The sequence below is a fragment of the Mobula birostris genome, chromosome 16 (assembly GCF_030028105.1).
Source record: "Mobula birostris isolate sMobBir1 chromosome 16, sMobBir1.hap1, whole genome shotgun sequence".
Lineage (NCBI taxonomy): Eukaryota > Metazoa > Chordata > Chondrichthyes > Myliobatiformes > Myliobatidae > Mobula > Mobula birostris.
The window spans coordinates 54319079-54338932 of NC_092385.1; the positions used below are offsets into that span (position 1 = coordinate 54319079).

At 42.0% G+C, this 19854-nt stretch overlaps 1 protein-coding gene across 1 annotated transcript in view; it reads left to right on the forward strand.

The window, feature by feature from the left end:
* Nucleotides 1–19854, forward strand: part of LOC140211142 (protein SSUH2 homolog) — a 64635-nt gene that overhangs the window by 14278 nt on the left and 30503 nt on the right. Inside the window, exons 2-5 of the mRNA XM_072280655.1 lie at nt 9399–9503; nt 9671–9749; nt 12478–12607; nt 14529–14589. Of these exons, the coding sequence (XP_072136756.1) occupies nt 9399–9503; nt 9671–9749; nt 12478–12607; nt 14529–14589 (375 nt within the window). The remainder of the gene's footprint in view (nt 1–9398; nt 9504–9670; nt 9750–12477; nt 12608–14528; nt 14590–19854) is intronic.

Below are 19854 nucleotides of genomic sequence, written 5' to 3' on the forward strand. Positions count from 1 at the left end.
TGCGATCTCGTTGGCTCTTCACACGTCCTTGGATCACCTGGACAATACTAATACTTATGTCCAGCTACTGTTTATTGACTACAGCTTAGTGTTTAATGCAATCATTCCTACAGGCCTGATCAAAATAAGTTCAAAAACCTGGACCTCTGTACCTCCATCTGCAACTGGATCATCGACTTCTTCACCGGAAGACTACAGTCTGTGCAGATTGGAAATAACCTCTCAACTTCGCTAATAATCAACAATGGTGCACCTCGAGGACATATACTTAGCCCACTGCTCTACTCTCTCTACACCCATGACTATGTGGCTAGTCACAGCTCAAATATAATCTATAAATTTGCTGATGACACAACTGTTGTTGGTAGAATCTCAGATGATAATAAGAAGACATACAGGAGCGAGATAGATCAGCTGCTTGAGTGGTGTTGCAGCAAAACCTTGACCCAAAGACCAAAAAATCAATTGTGGATCTCAGAAATGATTGTTAATCCTCTCCATGCCTTGTGGCACATCAGGTGGCAACTTTGCCATTTCTTTAGCATTTGTCTGTCTTTATGAGGTTGAGTTGGTAACAACCCAGCACAGATGGAAGACATGCAAGGAGCTGGCCAGATTCGAAACCAGGACCACTCGCTTCGAAATCCAGTGCGAGTGCCACTACACCACTGGCCAGCTACTCAGAAAGGGTTGGAGGAGAGAACACACACCAGTCCTCATTGAGGGATCAGAAGTGGAACAGGTGAGCAATTTCAAGTTCCTGGGTGTCAATAACATTGAGGATCTATCCTGAGACCAATATAGTGATACAGTTACAAAGAAAGCACAATAGCAGCTATACTTCATTAGATGTTTGAGGAGATTTGATATGTCACCAAAGACACTCACAAATTTCTACAGCTATATCGTGGAGAGCATTCTAACTGCCTGCATCACCATCTAGTATGTGAGTCGGGGGCTACTGCACAGGATTGAAATCAGCCGCAGAAAGTTTAAACTCTTTCAGCTCCACCACAGCAATAGCCTTCCCAGCATCCAGGACAATGCCTCAAAAATGGGGTATCTGTTGTTAAGGACATGCCCTCTTCTCAGGGAGGAGGTGCAGGAACCAGAAGTCACAGGCTCAACAATTTAGTGACAGCCTCTTTCCCTCTGCCATCAGATTTATGAATGGACACTGAAACCATGAACTACCTCGCTACTTTTTTTCTTCACTTTTTGCACTCTTATTTAATTTAATTTTTATGTGTACATACTTATTACGGTAAATTATAGTTTTTATTATTACGTATTGCAGTGTACTGCTGCAGCAAAACAACAAATTACATGACATATGCTAGTGGCATTAAATCTGATTCTGATTCTGACTGCATGGGTTTCCTCTGGGTGTTCTGTTCGTTTTTCCCACATCCCAAAGATGTGAAGGTTGTTAGGTTGATTGGCTGCTGTAAATTGCTCAATGTGGGTAGAATCTGGGAAAAGATGATCAGGTTGTGGGAAGCCCTCAAAACCATGGAAAAGTATATTGGTTTCGGAAGAAATGTGTCTCCTTTCCACCCATTCATTGTTAACAACTGTACAGTTAGCACTGTTCCAACGTTCAGGTTCCTGGATATCACTATTTTGCAGGACCTCATGTGGAAGAACCACATCTTCATTAACAAAAAGGCTCAGCAGAGGACGTCCCCCCTTGCGGCAGGTGACAGAATTCCATCTTTCCGAGAACACACTGCCATCTCACGCCAGCATTACAGTGTGGTTTGTTTCAGCGTCATTTCACAATATATGAAAACTACAGCAAACTGTCAGGCCAGCACAGGAGGTCCTTGGCAGGAAAATATCATTGAGCGCACTACCCACCTGGCAAACTGCTTTTTCCAAAAAAAAAATCCCGTCTGGAAAGCACTGTAGGGCGATTGAAACAAAAATAAATACTTGTCACCATCTTAAAAGTTTCTTCCCCCAGGCAGTTAATCTGATCAATCACAAACACTAGGAAATCTGCAGATGCTGGAATTTCAAGCAACACACATCCAAGTTGCTGGTGGAACACAGCAGGCCAGGCAGCATCTATAGGAAGAGGTACAGTCGATGTTTCGGGCCGAGACCCTTCTTCAGGACTAACTGAAAGAAGAGCTAGTAAGAGATTTGAAAGTGGGAGGGGGAGGGGGAGATCCAAAATGATAGGAGAAGACAGGAGGGGGAGGAATGGAGCCAAGAGCTGGACCGTTGATGGCAAAAGGGATATGAGAGGATCTGGAAAACGAATCCTAAAGCCAACTGGAGTAAGTTGGCAGCGGAGACACGATAGTGAGTCGGAGTCAAAATATGGTTGAAAAATTGAAGAGCCGAAGAAATTACAGATATCCCTTTTACCAATCAACTGTCCAGCTCTTGGCTCCATCCCTTCCCCTCCTGTCTTCTCCTATCATTTTGGATCTCCCCCTCCCACTTTCAAATCTCTTACTAGCTCTTCTTTCAGTTAGTCCTGACGAAGGGTCTCAGCCTGAAACGTCAACTGTACCTCTTCCTGGAGATGCTGCGGAATCCGATTAGCCATTCTAGTTAGCCCCCCACCCCCTTCCTCAGTCACTGCTCTGCACTGTAAACACAAATCACATTTTATAATGCAGTTTACATTGCAAATATGTGCTGATACTTATAATTTTACATAATTCCTTATTTTTTTATAATTATTGAATGTTGCTTTTTGTTACATGTCATGTCACCACACCAAGCAAATTCCTAGTATGTTGAAATGTATATAACAAATAAAGTTGATCTTTGATCCTTGATCCTTGATTACTGCTCCTGTAATTCAAATACTACCTTGATATGAAGGAGTCATTTTCACCTCACCTCTAGAATCATCCACTTTATCTATATTTATATCAACACGGTAATGATGAGGTTGAGCCAAGGGGCTTTGAGGAACTTCAAACAAGATTTTGGCAAGAGAGAATGACTTCATAGCACTGGTAATGCATCTTCTATCTCAATGCCAATGACTGAGAGTAGATTGATAGTTACAGTAAAGTAAGAAAGGTATGACCATGTTAATGGGGCCATATTACAGACCACCCGACAGTCTGGGGGAATTAAAGAAAGAAATTTGTAGAGCAATCACAGACTGTTGAAAGAAACATAAAGTTGTTATATTAGGTGATCATAACTTTCCACATATTGACTGGAACTCCCATACTGTAAGAGGACTAGATGAGATAGAGTTTATCAAATGTGTTCAGGAAAGTTTCCTTAAGCAGTACGTATAAGTCCCAACAAGAGGGTGTATGATACTTAATCCGCTATTATGGAATGAGACAGGGCAGGTGACAGAAGTTTGTGCAGGGGAACACTTTGCATCTAGTGACCACAATACCATTAGTTTCAAAGTAAGTATGCAAAAAGATTCTAAATTGGAGAAAGGCCAATTTTGATGATATCAGAAATGATCTGTCAAGTGTGGATTGGGATGGCTGTTTTCTGGCAAAGTTGTACTTGATAAGTGGGAGGCCTTCAAAAGTGAAATTTTGAGAGTACAAAGCTTTGTATGTGCCTGTCAGAATAAGTTAAGAGTAAAAAGGAGGTGCATAGCAGATACAGGCAGGTAGGAACAAATGAGGTGCTTTTCGATTATAAAAAATGCCAAAGAGCACTTAAGAAAGAAATTGGGAGGGTTAAAAGAAGATATGAAGTTGTCCTAACAGACAGGGTAAAGGAGAACCCCAAGGGATTCTACAGATAGGTTACGGGCAAAAGGATTGCAAAGGACAAAATTGGTCGTCTGGAGGACCAGAATGGTAATCCATGTGTGAAGCCAAAGCAGATGGGGGAGATCTTAAATAATTCTTTCCATCTGTATTTACTCAGTAGATGGACACAGATTCCATAGCCGTTAGGCAAATCAGGGTGGATAAGTCCCCAGAGCCTGAGAAAGTGTTCCCTTGTACCCTAAGGGAGGCAAGTGCAGAAATTGGTAGAGCCCAAGCAGAGATATTTAAATCATCCTTAGTGACAGGAGAGGTAGCAGAGGAATGGAGGATAACCAGTGTTGTTTTGCTATTTAAGAAAGGCAAACATAAACAAGGAAATTATAGGCTGGTGAGTATGATATCAGTTGTGGAAAAGTTATTGGAGGGTATTCTAAGGGACCGGATGCATAGGTATTTGGATAGATATGACTGATTAGGGATGGTCCACATGGCTTCGTGCATGGAGGATCATGTCTATCCAAATACTTATATATCCAGTTCCGGATTCAGTTATGTAGAGTTTTTTGAGGCAGTTACCAGGAAAGTAGTGATTGTTGATGAAGGCAAAGTGGTGGTTTTTGTCTACACAGCCTTTAGCAAAGCCCTTGTCAAGGTCCCACATGAGAGGTTGGTCAAGAAGGTTCAGCACTTGGCATTCAAGATGAGTTAGTAAATTGGGTTAGCCATTGGCTTTGTAACAGAAGATAGAGAGTGGTACTGGAAGGTTGCCTCTCTGACTGGAGACCTTTGACTAGCGGTGTGCTGAAAGGATCGGTGCTTGTTGTTGTTGATGACAAACATTGTTGTTTGTCATCTATATCAATGATCTGGATGATAATGTGGTTAGCTGGATCAGCAAATTTGCGGATGACACCATAATTGGGAGAGTAGTGGACAGCGAGGAAGGCTATCATGGCTTGAAGAGGGATCTGGATCAGCTGGAAAAATGGGCTGTAAAATTGCAGATGTAATTTAATACAGACAAAAGTGAGGTGTTGCACTTCAATAGACCAACCAGGTCTTGCACAGTTAATGGTAGGGCACTGAGGAATGTGGTAGAGCAAAGGGATCAGGGAATACAGGTCCATAATTTGTTGAAAGTAGTGTCATGGATAACTAGGGTTGTAAAGAAAGCTTTTGCACAATGGCCTTCATAAATCAAAGTACTGAGTACAGGAGATGGGATGTTATGTTGAAGTTGTATAAGAAATTGGTGAGGCCTAATTTGGAGTATTGTGTGCAGTTTTGGTCACCTACCTACAGGAAAGATGTAAATAAGGTTCAAAGATTACAGATAAAACTTAAAGGGAAGTTGCAGGGTCTGGAGACCTGAAAGATTGAATAGTTAGGACTTTATTCCTTAGAACACAGAAGATTGAGGGGAGATTTGATAGAGGTATACAAAATTATGAGAGGTATAGATAGGGTAAATGCAAGCAGGCTTTTTCCACTGAGGTTGGGTGGGAATACAACTAGAGGTCATGGGTTAAGTGAGAAAGGTGAAAAGTTTACAAGGAACTTGAGGGGAAACCTGTTCACTCAGAGAGTCATGAGAGCGTGGAATGAGCCGCCAAACAAGTGGTGCATACACGCTCGGTTTCAACACTTAAGTGAAGTTTAGATAGGTACGTAGATAGTGGGGGCATCGAGGGCTATGATCTCAATGGGAGTAGGCAGCTTAAATGGTTCTGGCATGGACTAATGGGCCTGTTTCTGTGCTGTACTTTTCAATGACTAAATGACCCAGATTAGGATTTTCCTGCTTTTTGAAAACATGAGATACTTGTGCTATTTATCACATTGTCTCATGGGTGTCAATGTGTAAACTGTACAGCATCAGGCTGCTTAGAGCTGTGGCTACTTCTGAAGCATTGGTATTTGGAAATGTAGCTGGAATGATGTCTGGTCTTATATTCATTACAGCGTTACGAAATACTAAACACCAAGGCATTCTACAAGTATGCGAAGAGCAAGAGGATAAGACGTGAGAGAATAGAACTAATCAAGTGTGACAGTGGAAAAGTGTGTATGGAACCAGAGGAGATAGCAGAGATGCTTAATGAATACTTTGTTTCAGTATTTACTACGGAAAAGGATCTTTTTTTTGTAATTCAGATTTTTATTATGATTTATTCATATTTCACAAAACAGCACAGCATGTCATAGAGCAGATAGAGTACAGCATATTTACACAGCCATCCCATGACAGGAAAACAAGTAAAACTTAGAAACAGAAAGAAGTTCTAATTTAAGTTTAAATTAACGTACAACCAACATTGATCCCACACATCTTGCAATTTTTCCTCATTGTTAATTCTTCGGAAAAGGATCTTGATTGTAGGGATGACTTACAGCGGATTGAAAAGCTTAAGGAGGCATGGGATCCAAGGGGACCTGTTCTGGGACTCCTTCTTTTCGTGATTTTTATAAATGACCTGGATAAGGAAGTGGACGGATGGGTTAGTACATTTGCTGATGACACAAAGGTTGGAGGTGTTGTGGATAGTGTGGAGGGCTGTCAGAGGTTACAGCGGGACATTGAAAAGATGCAAAACTGGGCTGGGAAGTGGCAGATGGAGTTCAACCCAGATAACTATGAGGTGGTTCATTGTTGTAGGGCAAATATGATGGCAGAATATAATGTTAATGGTAAGACTCTTGGCAGTGTGGAGGATCAGAGAGATCTTGGGGTCTGAGTCCATAGGACACTCAAAGCTGCTGCGTAGGTTGAGATGCTGCGGTTAAGAAAGCATATGGTGCATTGGCCTTCATCAACTGTGGGATTGAGTTTAAGAGCTGAGAGGTAATGTTACAGCTGTATAGGACTTTGGTCAGGCCCCACTTGGAGTACTGTGCTCAGTTCTGGTCACCTCACTACAGGAAGGACATGGAAACTATAGAAAGGGTGCAGAGGAGATTTACAAGGATGTTGCCTGGATTGGGGAGCATGCCTTATGGGAATAGGTTGATTGAACTTGGCCTTTTCTCCTTGGAGCAACGAAGGATGAGAGGTGACCTGAGAGAGGTGTATAAGATGATGAGAGGCATTGATGGTGTGGATAGTCAGAGGCTTTTTCCCAGGGCTGAAATGGCTAACATGAGAGGGCATAGTTTTAAGGTGCTTGGAAGTAGGCACAGGGGTAAGAGATGTCAGGGGTATGCAGAGAGTGGTAAGTGTGTGGAATGGGCTGCCGGCGATGGTGGTGGAGGCGGATATGATAGGGTCTTTTGAGAGACTCCTGGATAGGTACATGGAGTTTGGAAAGCTGGAGGGCTATGAGTAACCTTAGGTAATTTCTAAGTAAGTACATGTTCGGCACAGCTTTGTGGGCCGAGGGGCCTGTATTGTGCTGTAGATTTTCTATATTTATGTTTCTATGTTTCTACCAAGCATCAAAGGCAGTTATTTTCAGCATCAGGTTTACTATCACTGAAATGTGTTGTGAAATTTGAAGTTTTCTGGCTGCAGTACAGTGCAAAACAAATATTACTAAAAGGTAGAATTTTGAAAATAAGTAATCAGTGCAAAGAGGAATAGAACATTTTTCTATCATCTGCATGCATCTCTAAGAGCTTCTTAAATGTCCTAAATGTGTCTGTCTCTACCACCACCTCTACCAGGGTATTCCTCGCACACACCCCTCTCTGTGCAAAAAAGTTACCTCTGACATTCCCCCCTATACTTTTCTTCAATCACCTTCAAATTATGCCCTTTTTATTAACAAATTCTGTCCTGGGAAAAAGTCTCTGGCTATCCATTCTATCTCTGCATCTTATCATTTTGTCCACCTCTGTCAAGACAGTTCTCGTCCTCCTTTGCTCCAAAGAGAAAAGCTTTGGCTCACTCAACTTCTCTTCATAAGACATGCCCTTTAGTCCAGGAAGCATCCTGGTAACTTTCCTCAGCACCCTCTCTAAAGCTTTCACAGCCTTCCTATGAAGAGGCATTTTACAGACCTGTAACATCGCCTCGGAATTCTTGAATTCAGTCCCCCAACTAATGAAGGCCAACACACGATATGCTTTCTTAACAACCCTATGAACTTGCATCCCCCTGTTCCTCCACATTGCCAAGAATCCTGTATTCTGCCTTTAAGAATGAGCTTCCAGAATGAATTACTTTTCACTTTTCTGGATTGAATTCCTGCCACATCTCAGCCCAGCTCTGCACCCTTTCATTCATTTATTTATTTATCGAGATACAGCACTGAGTAGGCCCTTCTGACTCTTCAAGACATGGCACTCAGCAACCCCTGATTTAAACCCAGCCAAATGACCAATTAACCTACATCTTTGGACTGTTGGAGGAAACCAGAGCACCCGGAGGAAACCCATGCAGTCGTGGGGAGGATGTAACCACCACACTACCATGCCACATCCTGTCCCACTGCAACCTAAAACAACTCTCCACACGATCCACAACGTTACTAACCTTGGTGTCCCAAGCCATAACCTCACCAACTTTCATGTCAAAATAGCAAGGTAGTATTTATGGGTCTTCAGGCTTCCGTACCTTCTCCCTGATAGTAGTAATGAGAAGAGGCCATTCCTCAATGGTGATGGATGTTGCCTTCTCAAGGCACCGTCTTTTGAAGACATTCTTGATGGTAGGAGGGTTGTGCCTGTGATAGAGCTGGCTGAGTTTACAACCCTCTACAGCCTCTTTTGATCCTGGGCATTGGAGTCTCCACACCATACGACGATGCAACTAGTCAGAATTCTCTCCACCATATATCGTTACTGAAAACCAATACTTGAGGGCATCATTACTAAAACAAGGCTATGTTTTATTAATTGATGTTAAATTCCACAATTGCTACTGTGGGAATTGATCTCTTGTTTTGAGGTTCTTTATTCAGATGTTTGGGTTACTAATTCTGATAAGTTAAGCATTGGTCCAACACTCTGACCATTCATTTCCTTTGTCTTTTGTCGTGATGCCTTGATGTTAAGGCAGTCACTCTTACCTTGCCTCTGTCATTCTGCTGTTTTATAAATGCTTGGACCATGTCTATAATCAGCTCTCCAAACACCATGATTTGTTTTTAAGATACATTGTAACTTCACAGTAATCATTATTGAGTTGAATTGAATTGACTTTACTTCTTACATCCTTCGTCTACGTGAGGAGTAGAAATCTTTACATTATGTCTCCGTCTAAATGTGCAATGTGCAATTTATAGCAATTTGTAATAAATAGTATGTACAACAGGACAGTCAATATAACATAGAAATACAATTGTATCAGCGTGAATTAATCAGTCTGATGGCCTGGTGGAAGAGTTGTTAATAATATTATTAATATTTTCTACTTCTATCAGATTATTTAATTAGTTGATCTGTTATGTTGGGGTTTGACCATATCTCTGGATCACTGCCTAGAATAAAAACAGAAAATGCTGGCAACACTCAGCAGGCCAGGTAGTATCTGTGAAAAAGGAACAGTTAATGTTCTGAGTTCTCGTGAAGTACCTCACACCTTAAAGCATTAACTGCTTCTCTTTATGTTGATGCTGCCTGTCTTTATGCCAGATTTCCAACACTCTACATTTGATTACAGAATGGTTTTTGAGGGTAAGAATCTCTGTTTAATGAACGAGAAGAAATAAATTATGACTTTAAAACTAAATATTCTTCTCCTCTTAGATGCAGTGCCTGGACATCTTCCAATGGCTAGTGAGAATCAAACTGTTCCACCGGCAAACATCCTGGATAAAATGGCTGGGTACGAGTCCATAACCACAGGTGGAGGTAAGTGAGTAGTGGCTGTTAAGGGGTTAATTGGAAATCAATTACATCCTATAAAACAAGCCTGGATCATTGATATGTCAACAGTCAATGTAACTTCCATGTTCCCTCAATGTCAACAAGTAATAATATTACCTAAAAAAGGAAATTCTTCTTTTCTTTCTTCACAGAAGAAATATACCTACCTCCCCCTGTTTATCCAGCATACAACGCAGAAGGTGGCCAGCCACAGCCTGATCAGCAATGGAGGTGAGATGTGGAAAAATAAAAAAAGAAAATCCTAGCACCACACAGAAAATCAGGAAACACATGTGGAGATGCAAGCACAGCTAATGGGGAAGATTTTTCCTCCCGGTCTTAAAACGGATGCCAGATTTTTTCATGAACATCCTGGAATCCATTGCTGGGTGCAGGGTGGTGCCAGTTGTCAAAGTCATTCTGTGGGTGGATGGACAGATACCCTGTGTTTCACTGGCCCAGGCTGATGAGCTGGAAGGCACCTCTGTGCAGACACACCCAGATCCATGCCTGAATATATGATTAGTACAGGGCAACTTGGCAGTCTGAGTATCAGTGGAAGTTCTGCCTCAGCAGTTCATATTGATCGGAGCTGTGCGCGTGCTTAATTTTAGTTTTATCTGTCACATGTACATCAAAACAGACAGTAAGCTCTCGTTTCAGGGTCTCGGCCTAAAACGTCGACTGTACCTCTTACTAGAGATGCTGCCTGGCCTGCTGCGTTCACCAGCAACTTTGATGTGTGTTGGTTGAGTAAGCTCTGTTGTTTGTGTGAACAACCAGCAGAGTCCGAGGATATGTTGGGGGTAGCCTGCAAGTGTGCGATGTTACCACAACTCACCCGAGTCCATACATCTTTAAAATGTGGGAGGAAAATGGACCATACAGAGGAAAGGAAAGCCATGCTGTCACAGGGAGAAAGTAGCAGGAGCTGAACCCAGATCACTGGTGCTGTAAAACATTATGCTAAATGCTACACCAGTGTACCAGCCATGTTAGCTAGCATAGAGCTTATAGACTAATGAACCTAAATGGCTTACATGGGTGGTGCCCATTCCCTTTCACTGCTCAACATATCCTGCCACTATGTGTTGCCTTGTCAGTGTGATTCACTCCAACCACTCTACAGTAAGTGGCAAGGCCAACATATGTTGGCTGTCCCTAATTACCACTGTAAAGGTGGTGGTGAGTGTTCTGGTAAAGGTACTGCCGTGGTGATTGGGGAGTAACTGCACACCTGACCAAACAATAGCAAACAAGTCAATCAGATCCAGAGTTACTTATCACATGTACTGCACATACACTGTTAACAACTAACTCACCTGAGGATGCACTGGGGGCAGCTCGTAAGACCCAACACACGTCTTGGAGCAGACAGAGCATGCCTACATTGCTCAGCCAAACGACGCCGAACACAACAAGCAGTAAAGCAACAAGAACAAATCAAGCTCCTGTTATTTCTCCCTCTCACATGCATGGACAGTTCTCCAATTCCAGGGCGGGTCTCCAGGCTTTGTTGAAGCTTTAGTGAAGCAGCCAGAGGGAGTTGGGCCCAGGACACTGAGGAACACTTAGAGTGATGCCCTAGTTACTTATTACCCCACAACCATCAGGCTCCTGAACCGGTGTGGATAACTTCACTCAACTCAACTCTGAAAGGAATCCACAATTTAACAACTGACTTTCAGGGACTCTACATTCATCTTCTCAGTATTATTTTTTTTATTTGCCATTTGTCTTCTTTTGCATGTTGGTTGTTTGTTAGTCTTTGTTTATATATAGTTTTTCATAAATTCTAATTGTATTTCTTTATTTTCCTATAAATACTACAAGGAAATGAATCTCAAGGTAGTATATGGGGACATAACTGTACGTATTTAGATAATAAATTACTTTAATGTTGGCCTTACTGGGGCTGTGGTCATTTTCTTTGTGCAAATAATGATTTCAACCACTGGAGTGTCTCCCTTTGATACCCATTGACTACTCCATCATGCTAAGGCAAGTCTGTCAAATCAAGTTTATTGTGTGCATAAGTACGGTGAGATACAGGTACAATGAAAAACTTGCAGCAGCATCACAGGTTTACATAGGTACTGATAAGCACAGAACATAAATTACGTATAAATTTATGTTTTACGTGTAATTACAATAAATGAGAAGACGGTGAAGAAAAAGAGTGTGCGAAACAAGACATTAATGCAAAAAAAAACACTGCCGGAGACAAGTTCGTGGTAGTGGAAGAGGCGGTCTGTAATGCCCTGTTGCTGAGATAGGATTTGTGTTGTACAGGGTTCTTCAGGAAACTGATGGCTGTAGGAAAGTAGCTGTTCTTGCACCAGGTTGTGTGGAACGTCACACTTCTATACATCCTGCCTAATGGTAGCAGCGAGAAGAGGCTTGACCCAGGTGATGGAGATCTTTGATGCTAGATGCTGCCTTCTTGAAGCAGCTCTTCATGTAGATGCTATCAATAGTGGAGAGGGCTGTGCCTATGATAGACTAGACTGTGTCCCCTACCCTCTGCAGCCTCTTGCATTCACCCACTTTTAAAATAGTGTACCACCCTATAATACAACCAGTCAGGATACTTGCACAGTGGATCTGTAGAAATTAATTAGAGTATTTGCAGACATGCCAAATCTCTTGAGCTTCTAAGAAATTCTGTCATCCAAATCATTGAAGATAACGTGAAAAGAAGTGGCCCCATAATATTTTTATAAGAGATTTAAGTGTAAAATTCCTTGTGAGGATTCTGCTACGTTCCATTGTGCAGGTGTTTAACAGAAATACTTCATTTAACACCTTTACTTCTCATTTGCAACCATTTTAAATCCTAGTTTATACGATTTTGTGAGCAACTTTCTACATTGTCAGTAACTATTTTCAGAGATCGTTGAGACATTGGCGAATGAACAGGAAAACACAATGAATGCTCTTTGTGTCACTTTTCTCCCAGCATTCCCTCCATCACTGAGGATATAGCCAAGCAAGCATTGGTCAAGTATGCATCAGAGCATGTCACCTACAGCAGCCGTCCTGCTGAAGAAATGGTCCTCAAAGAATTGAAACCGTACAACATGTACCGGGTACGTGCTAGCCTCTCAATGATGGTTTAAAATTCTTTTTGGCTATTCGTCGGTAGCTGTCCTGAGTAGCCTTGTCCTTCCCTCACCTTGATGCAAATATCCTGTGAAAAGCCAGCATTTATTATTCATTGACGCTGGCACTTGAAAAGGTGGTGGTGAGCTGCATTCTTGAACTCCCGTCGATGTGGTCCTGCCACGCTGATGGCAAATGAAGCCCAGGACTCTCGCCCAATAGCAATAAAGGAGCAGGTTGCCCAGTCTAAATGGTGACTTGGAGACGGAGTCTTTGCCCCCAGTGCCCTTACTATTTCAGATGGGTCTTCATGGATTTACCAGCCTTAGGGAGTGGATACCTTGCCTGAGGAAAATGTTAGTAGAAGCTGAGTGTAGAACATAGAACATTACAGCACCGTAAAGGGCCTTCGGTCTATATTGTTGTGCTAACCTTTCAATCTCCTTCAAGGTCAATTTAACCTTTCCCCCCTACATAGACCTCAATATTTCATTGGTCTATGTTTCTCTCTAAAAGTTTCTCAAAAGTCCCTAATGTATCTGCTTTTCCCACCACTACTGGCAGTGTGTTCTCTCTATGTACAAAACTTACCTCTGACATCCCCCATACTTCCCCAAAAGTCAAGGTGATTGAAGGAAAATATGGCGGGGGGTGTCCTAATGTGATTAAGTTTCTGGCTATCCACTCAATTTGTGCCTGTCATCCTCCACTCCAAAGTAAAATGCCCAAGTTTGCTCAGTGTATCTTCTTAAGAAATGCTCTGTAATCCAGCCAGCACCCTGGTAACTCTCCTCTGCACCTTCTCTAGATCTTCCACATTCTTCCTGTAATAAGGTGACCAGAAATGAACACAATATATAATGTGTAGTCAAACCAGGGTTTTATAGAGCTGTAATATTACCTCATTGCTCTTAAATTCAGTGCCCTGACAAATAAAGACCAACACCCCATACGCCTTCTTAACATCCCTACCAACTTGCGCAGCAACATTGATGGAGGAGATAATGGCAGGAATTGCCCGTGACTTTGCTGTAAAACTTTCCTAAAAATGTTAGCTGCCACTGAGGCAGTAGCTGACTAATAATTTTGAGAAGTTATTCATTTGGCAAGAGAGCTTTGCCCTGGGATTCACAAGTTCTGATTCAAATTACTGGTGCATCAATCCCAAAGCAAAATACTGCAAATGGTGAAAAGCCAAAATGTAACAGAAAGTATTGAAGATACGCAACAGGTCAGTCAATATCTGGAGAGAAGCAAAGATGCCATTTCAAGTCGAAAAATTTCCTTAGAATCTGCTAAGTGCATTTCCAATATTTTGTGCTGCATTCCTGGCATGTTATCTAGATTCTCTCTGCAATCTCAGAACTAAATACTCATGATACTCAGTGAACTAAAAGTAATTCAATATTTCTTGAGGCTCAAAACACTGCTGATGCAATCCAGACAATCAGCTGGAGGAACTCATTGGGTTTAGCCAGACGGTGGTAAACCTGTTGAATTCATTGCCACCGACCACTGTGCAGGCCAAGTCATTGGGTATACTTAAAGCCATGGTTGATAGGTTCTTGATTAGTCAGGACATCAAGGCAGAAGAATGGGGGTGAGAGGGATAATAAACCAACCGTGAAGGAATGGAGGAACAGACTTGATGGGCTGAATAGCCTAATTCTGTTCCTATGCTTTTTGGTCTTAGAGCAGCATTAGTGTAAAGATGAAATTGTTGGTATTTTGTGTTGAAATTCTGCTCAAGACAGAGAGTGAAGTTTACTCAACTTGCTGAGTTCCTCCAGCAGAATGTTTGTTGCTCTATATTTCTCGAGCTTTAATACAGCAAATAGCACCCTCTGACATTACAAAGTTAATAAATACAGTGAAAGAATTTAATGATTCCTTTAACTTTAATTCCAGTATCGCCTTCAGAGCTTTACTGAATCTCGATCACCTGAATGGAAAAGCGAGCCTTATGCTGGTGAGTTTGTTAATTCTAATCTCTGCTTAAACAAACTGCATGCTTGCAGCAACAGTGAACTATAGACTTAACTCTTTAGCTACTCTGTTAAGCAGCCTCATGTCTGCCACTTCAAGAAAGGCCTTCCGAAAATCCAAGTACATAAAATCCACCAATTATCCTTTGTCTATCCTGCTTGTTATTTCTTCAAAGAGTTCCAACAGATTTGTCAGGCAAGATTTTTCCTTAAGGAAACCATGCTGACTTTGCCCTATTTTACCATGTGCCTCCAGTACCCCAAAACCTCATCTTTTACAATCGACTCCAACATCTTCCCAACCACTGAGGTCTGGCTAACTGGCCTATAACTCTCTTCCTTCTGCTTCCCTTCATTCTTGAGGAGTGGAATGATATTTGCAATTTTCCAGACCTCCAGAACCATGCCAGATCTACTGATTGCTGAAAGATATTACTAATGCTTCTATAATCTCTTAACCTATCTCTTTTAATCCATCAGGTCCAGGTAACTTATCTACTGTCAGACATTTCAGTTTTCCAAGCATCATCATCATCTCTCTAGTAATAGCAACTGCACTCACTTCGTCCCCTTGACACTCTTGAACTTGCACCACACTGCTCGTGTCTTCCGCAGTGAAAACTGATGCAAAGTACACATTCAGTTGATCCATCATTTCCTTGTCCCCTGGTACTATCACTCCAGTGTCATTTTCCAGCAGTCTAATATCTACACTTGCCTCTCTTTTATTCCTTATATATATGAATTAAATATTTGGTATCATTTTTGATATTATTGGCCAGTTTACTTTCATAGTTCTTCTTTCACCCTCTTATGGTTTTTATTTGCCTTCAGTTGTTTTTTAAAAATTTCCCAGTCCTCTAACTTCCCACTAATTTTAGCTTATTATATGTTCTCGCTTTTGTTTTTATGTTGGCTTTGACTTCCCTTGTCAGCCACAGTTGTGTCATCCTGCCTCTACAATACTTCCTCTTCTTTGGGTTGTATGTATCCTATGGTTTCCAATAGCTCCGAGAAACTCCAGCCATTGCTGCTGTTATCCCTGCTAATGTCCACTTCCAATCAACTTTGGTCAGCTCCCTCTCTCATGCCTCTGTAATTTCCTTTACTCCACTGTAATACTGATACATCTGACTTTAGCTTCTCCCTCTCAAATTGCAGGATGAATTTGGCCAGGTGACTGACCTTTCAGTGAGTGAACAGTTAGGGAACAATGACCCCAACTCCTTAACTTTCAGGATAGCTATAGATAAGGATAGGTATGGTCCATGTAAGAGTTTTAAATTGAAATAGGGCAAATTACGAGGGCATTGAGCTGAAACTAAGAAGCATTATTTGGGAAAAACTTTTCCCTGGCAAGTCCACATCAGACATGTGGGAGATGTTTATAGATGGATTGCAAAGAGTACAGGAACGGTATGTTCCTATTAAAAGGAATGAAGGGATAGAAAGATAAAAGAACCTTGAATGTCCAGAGGGATGTTAAATTTAGTCAAGAAGAAAAAGGAAAAATATGCAAAGCTTCGGAATCTAGGATCAAAAAAAAAGCACATAAGGATTACAAAGAAGCACACAAGGATTATAAGTAAAAGAACCAAAGAAGGGAATTAGGAAAGCCAGGAGCAACCATGAAAATTCTTTGGAAAGGAGGATTAAGGTGAATCCCAAGGCATTCTGTAGAGACATCAAAAATAAGAGGATAACTAGGGAGAGGGTGATAAAGGGAGGAATATTGGATGAAGCTTAGACACAGAGAATATGAATGAGGTACTTAAAGAGTATTTTGCTTCGGTGGTTACCAATAAAAAGGATATGGAGGGCCAGGGGATCAGTGCTGAGTGTATAAATATGTTAATGCATTTACAGGTCAGGGAGGAGGAAGTTTTAGGCCTTCTAAGGAATACTAACGTTTCTAAAGACCCCAGGACCTGATGGGATTTACCCCAGGTTATTGAAGGAGGCAAGAGACGAGATTGCTGGACCCTTGACCAGTATCGTTGTGTCCTCTCTATTCATAGGTGAAGTCCTGGAGGACTGGTGAGTGGCTAATCTTATACCGCTGTTTGAGGAGGGAACAAGGGAGAATCCTGGGAATTATGGACCAGTGAATCTCATGTCACTTTCAGAGAAATTGCTGGAGAAAATTCTTAGGGATAGGATATATGAGCATTTGTAATCCCACAGTCTAATTAAGGAGAGTCGGCATGACTTTGTGCATGGCAGGTCATGCCTTACCAACTTGTCTGAGTTTTTTGACAAGGTGACAAGAGAGATTGATGAGATTAGGACAGTGGATATTGTCTACATGGATTTTAATAAGGCATTTGAAAAAGTCCCTCATGGGAGGCTAATCCAGAAGATTATGATGTATGAGGTCCATGACGAATTGGCTGTTTGGATTCAGAACTGGCTGGTGCACAGAAAACAGAGGGTAGTGTTTGAACAGGTGGCGCGTGGCCAAGTGGTTAGGGCGTTGGGCTCACGATCTGAAGATCGTGGGTTCAAGTCTCAGCCAAGGCAGCATGTTGTGTCATTGAGCAAGGCACTTAACCACACATTGCTCCAGTCCACCCAGCTGAAAATGGGTACTGGCAAATGCTGGGGGTTAACCTCGCGATAGACTGGCATCCTATCTGGGGGGGAGGGGGGGGGGAGTCTCATACTCTGTCGCTTCACGCCACAGAAACCGGCATAAGCACTGGCCTGATGGGCCACAAGGCTCAGGACAGACTTTAACTTTAAAGTGTTTGAACGGACTTATTCAAGCTGTAATTAGTGGAGTTCAGCAGGGATCTGTGCTGGGACCACTGCTGTTAGTGATGTATATAAATAACCTGTATGAAAATATAGATGTGTGGGTTAGTAATTTTGTGGATGATACCACAATTGGTGGAGTGGTAGATAGTATAGTAGACTGACAAAGAATACAGCATGATGTAGATATGGGCTGAGAAATGGCAGATGGAGTTTAACCCAGATAAATGTGAGGTGGTACGCCTCGATAGGGCAAATGCAAGGAGACAGTATACTGTTAAGGGAAAGCACAGATCTTGGAATCCATGTTCATAGTTCCATGAAAGTGGCTGCACAGGTCAATAAAGTAGTTAAGGAGGCTTGCGGAATTCTTGCTTTTAACAGCAGATGAACTAGAAAAACTAATACTCTCTGGAAAGATCGAAGGGAGCAAACCCAGAGGAAGACCTCGGCTTATGTACATCAAAAGCCTAGCCAGGTGGCTACACATCGAGGAAATGGAAGTTATCCAAAGAACGAGGGATAGATCTACATGGAAAACCATGGTCACCAAAGTCCGCATCGGATATGGTACCGAGACAGACAGACAGAATAGTAGAGGCATTGAGTTCAAAAGTTAGGAGGTTATGTTGAAACTTTATATAATTTTGGTGAGGTCACATCTGGAGTATTCCATACAGTTCCTGTTGCCCCACTCTAGGAAGGATGTTGAGGATTTTGAAAGGATGCAGAAAGGGTTTAACAGGCTGCTGCCTGGTTTAGAGGGCATGTGCTATCATGAGAGTCTGGATAAACCTGGGTTGATTTCTCTGGAGCGTCAGAGGCTGAGGGGAGATCTGATAGAGGTTGACAAGATTATGAGAGGCAGAGATAGTGAGGACAGAGAGTATCTGCTTCCCAAGGTTGAAATGTCTGATACCAGAGGGCATGCATTGAAGATAAGGGGAGGTGGGTTCAAGGGGTGGATGCCTGGAATGTGCTGCCTGGTATGGTGGTAGAGGCAAATACATTCAAGGCTTTTAAGAAATGTTTCAATAGACACATGGATGTAAGGAAAATGGACGGATTTAGACATGGTGTAGGTAGGAGGAGTTAATGTTGAGGTGTTTATGATTTGGTTTTTAGCTGGTTTGGCACAACCTGTGGGCCAAATAGCCTGTTCCTGTGCAGTACTATTTTATGTTCTATGTTCACTATTTCCTGAGGGCTCCATTACATTAAGCTCCCTAATTACATCCCGTTCATTGCACGATACCCAACCCAGAAAGACTGATCCCTGCGTGGGCTCAACCACAAACTGATCCAAAAGCCATCTCAGAAACGTTCTACAAATTTTCTCTCTTGGAATCCAGCATCAGCTTGATTTTCTCAATCTATTTGCAATTTGAAATCTTCCACGTCTAATGTAACATTGCATTTTTGACCATGTTTTTTCCATCTACCACTGTAATTTGTAGACCATATCCTGGCTACTGTTTGAAAACCTGTAGTTAGCTCTCAGAGTCTTCTTACCCTTGCAGTTTCTTAACTCTACCCACAAGGACTCTTCTGATCTTATGTCACCTCTTTCGAAAGATTTGATTTCATTTTTTACCAGCAGATTTACTCCACCTCCTCTGCTGACCTGCCTATCCTTTTGATAGATTGTGTATCCTTGGATATTAATCTCCCAACTTCAGCCATGACCCCATGATACCCACAATGTCATACCTGCCAACCAATAACTGCACTACAAGATCATTACCTTACCTCATGTACTGCATTCATTCAAATATAACACTTTCAGTCCTGTATTTGTCACCCTTTTCAATATTAGCCCCCTTTTACAGCAATTCACCCCACTGACTTTATTATGGATAATGGATGCCTGAACAAAGAAATGGAGAGTAGCCAAAGTCAGAAAAGGGTTAACACCTAACAGAGAAGCTTCTACACATCGCTGAACTGCTGAATTAAAGCTGCTTATTCAGGTGGCTCTGGGCATGCTACTGAGTCTCATTGTAATACAGTCAGATGGATTGGGAGAAGGTATAGGCCTCTCTGCCCCTCAAACATGTACCACCATTCAGTCAGACCACAGCCTGTGGTAACCTCAACTCTGCTTTCCTGTCTCCCTTTCAGTCCCTTGTTGAACAACAATCTGCCTACCTCTGCCTTACAAACCTTGCATCAACTCCTCTTTGAGGAAGAGAGTTTCAAAAATTCACATCTATCTGAGAGAAAAAAAAGGTTGCTTTATCTGTGTCTTGAATGAGTAGCTCCTTATTTTAAAACATTGACCCCTAGTTCTAAATTCTCTCACACAGAGAAAGAATTCTTCCAAATCCATCTTCTTAAGACTCAACAGGATATTGTATATTTCTATCAACTCTCCTCTAGAAGGTGTAGGGGTTGGGGTATGGAATGTGGAGGCCTGTGGCCCCAGTGCAGGTCAGTGGGAGCAGGCACTAAGTGGTTCAGTATGTGACTCTAAGAATAGCATTAGCTGTTTTGAA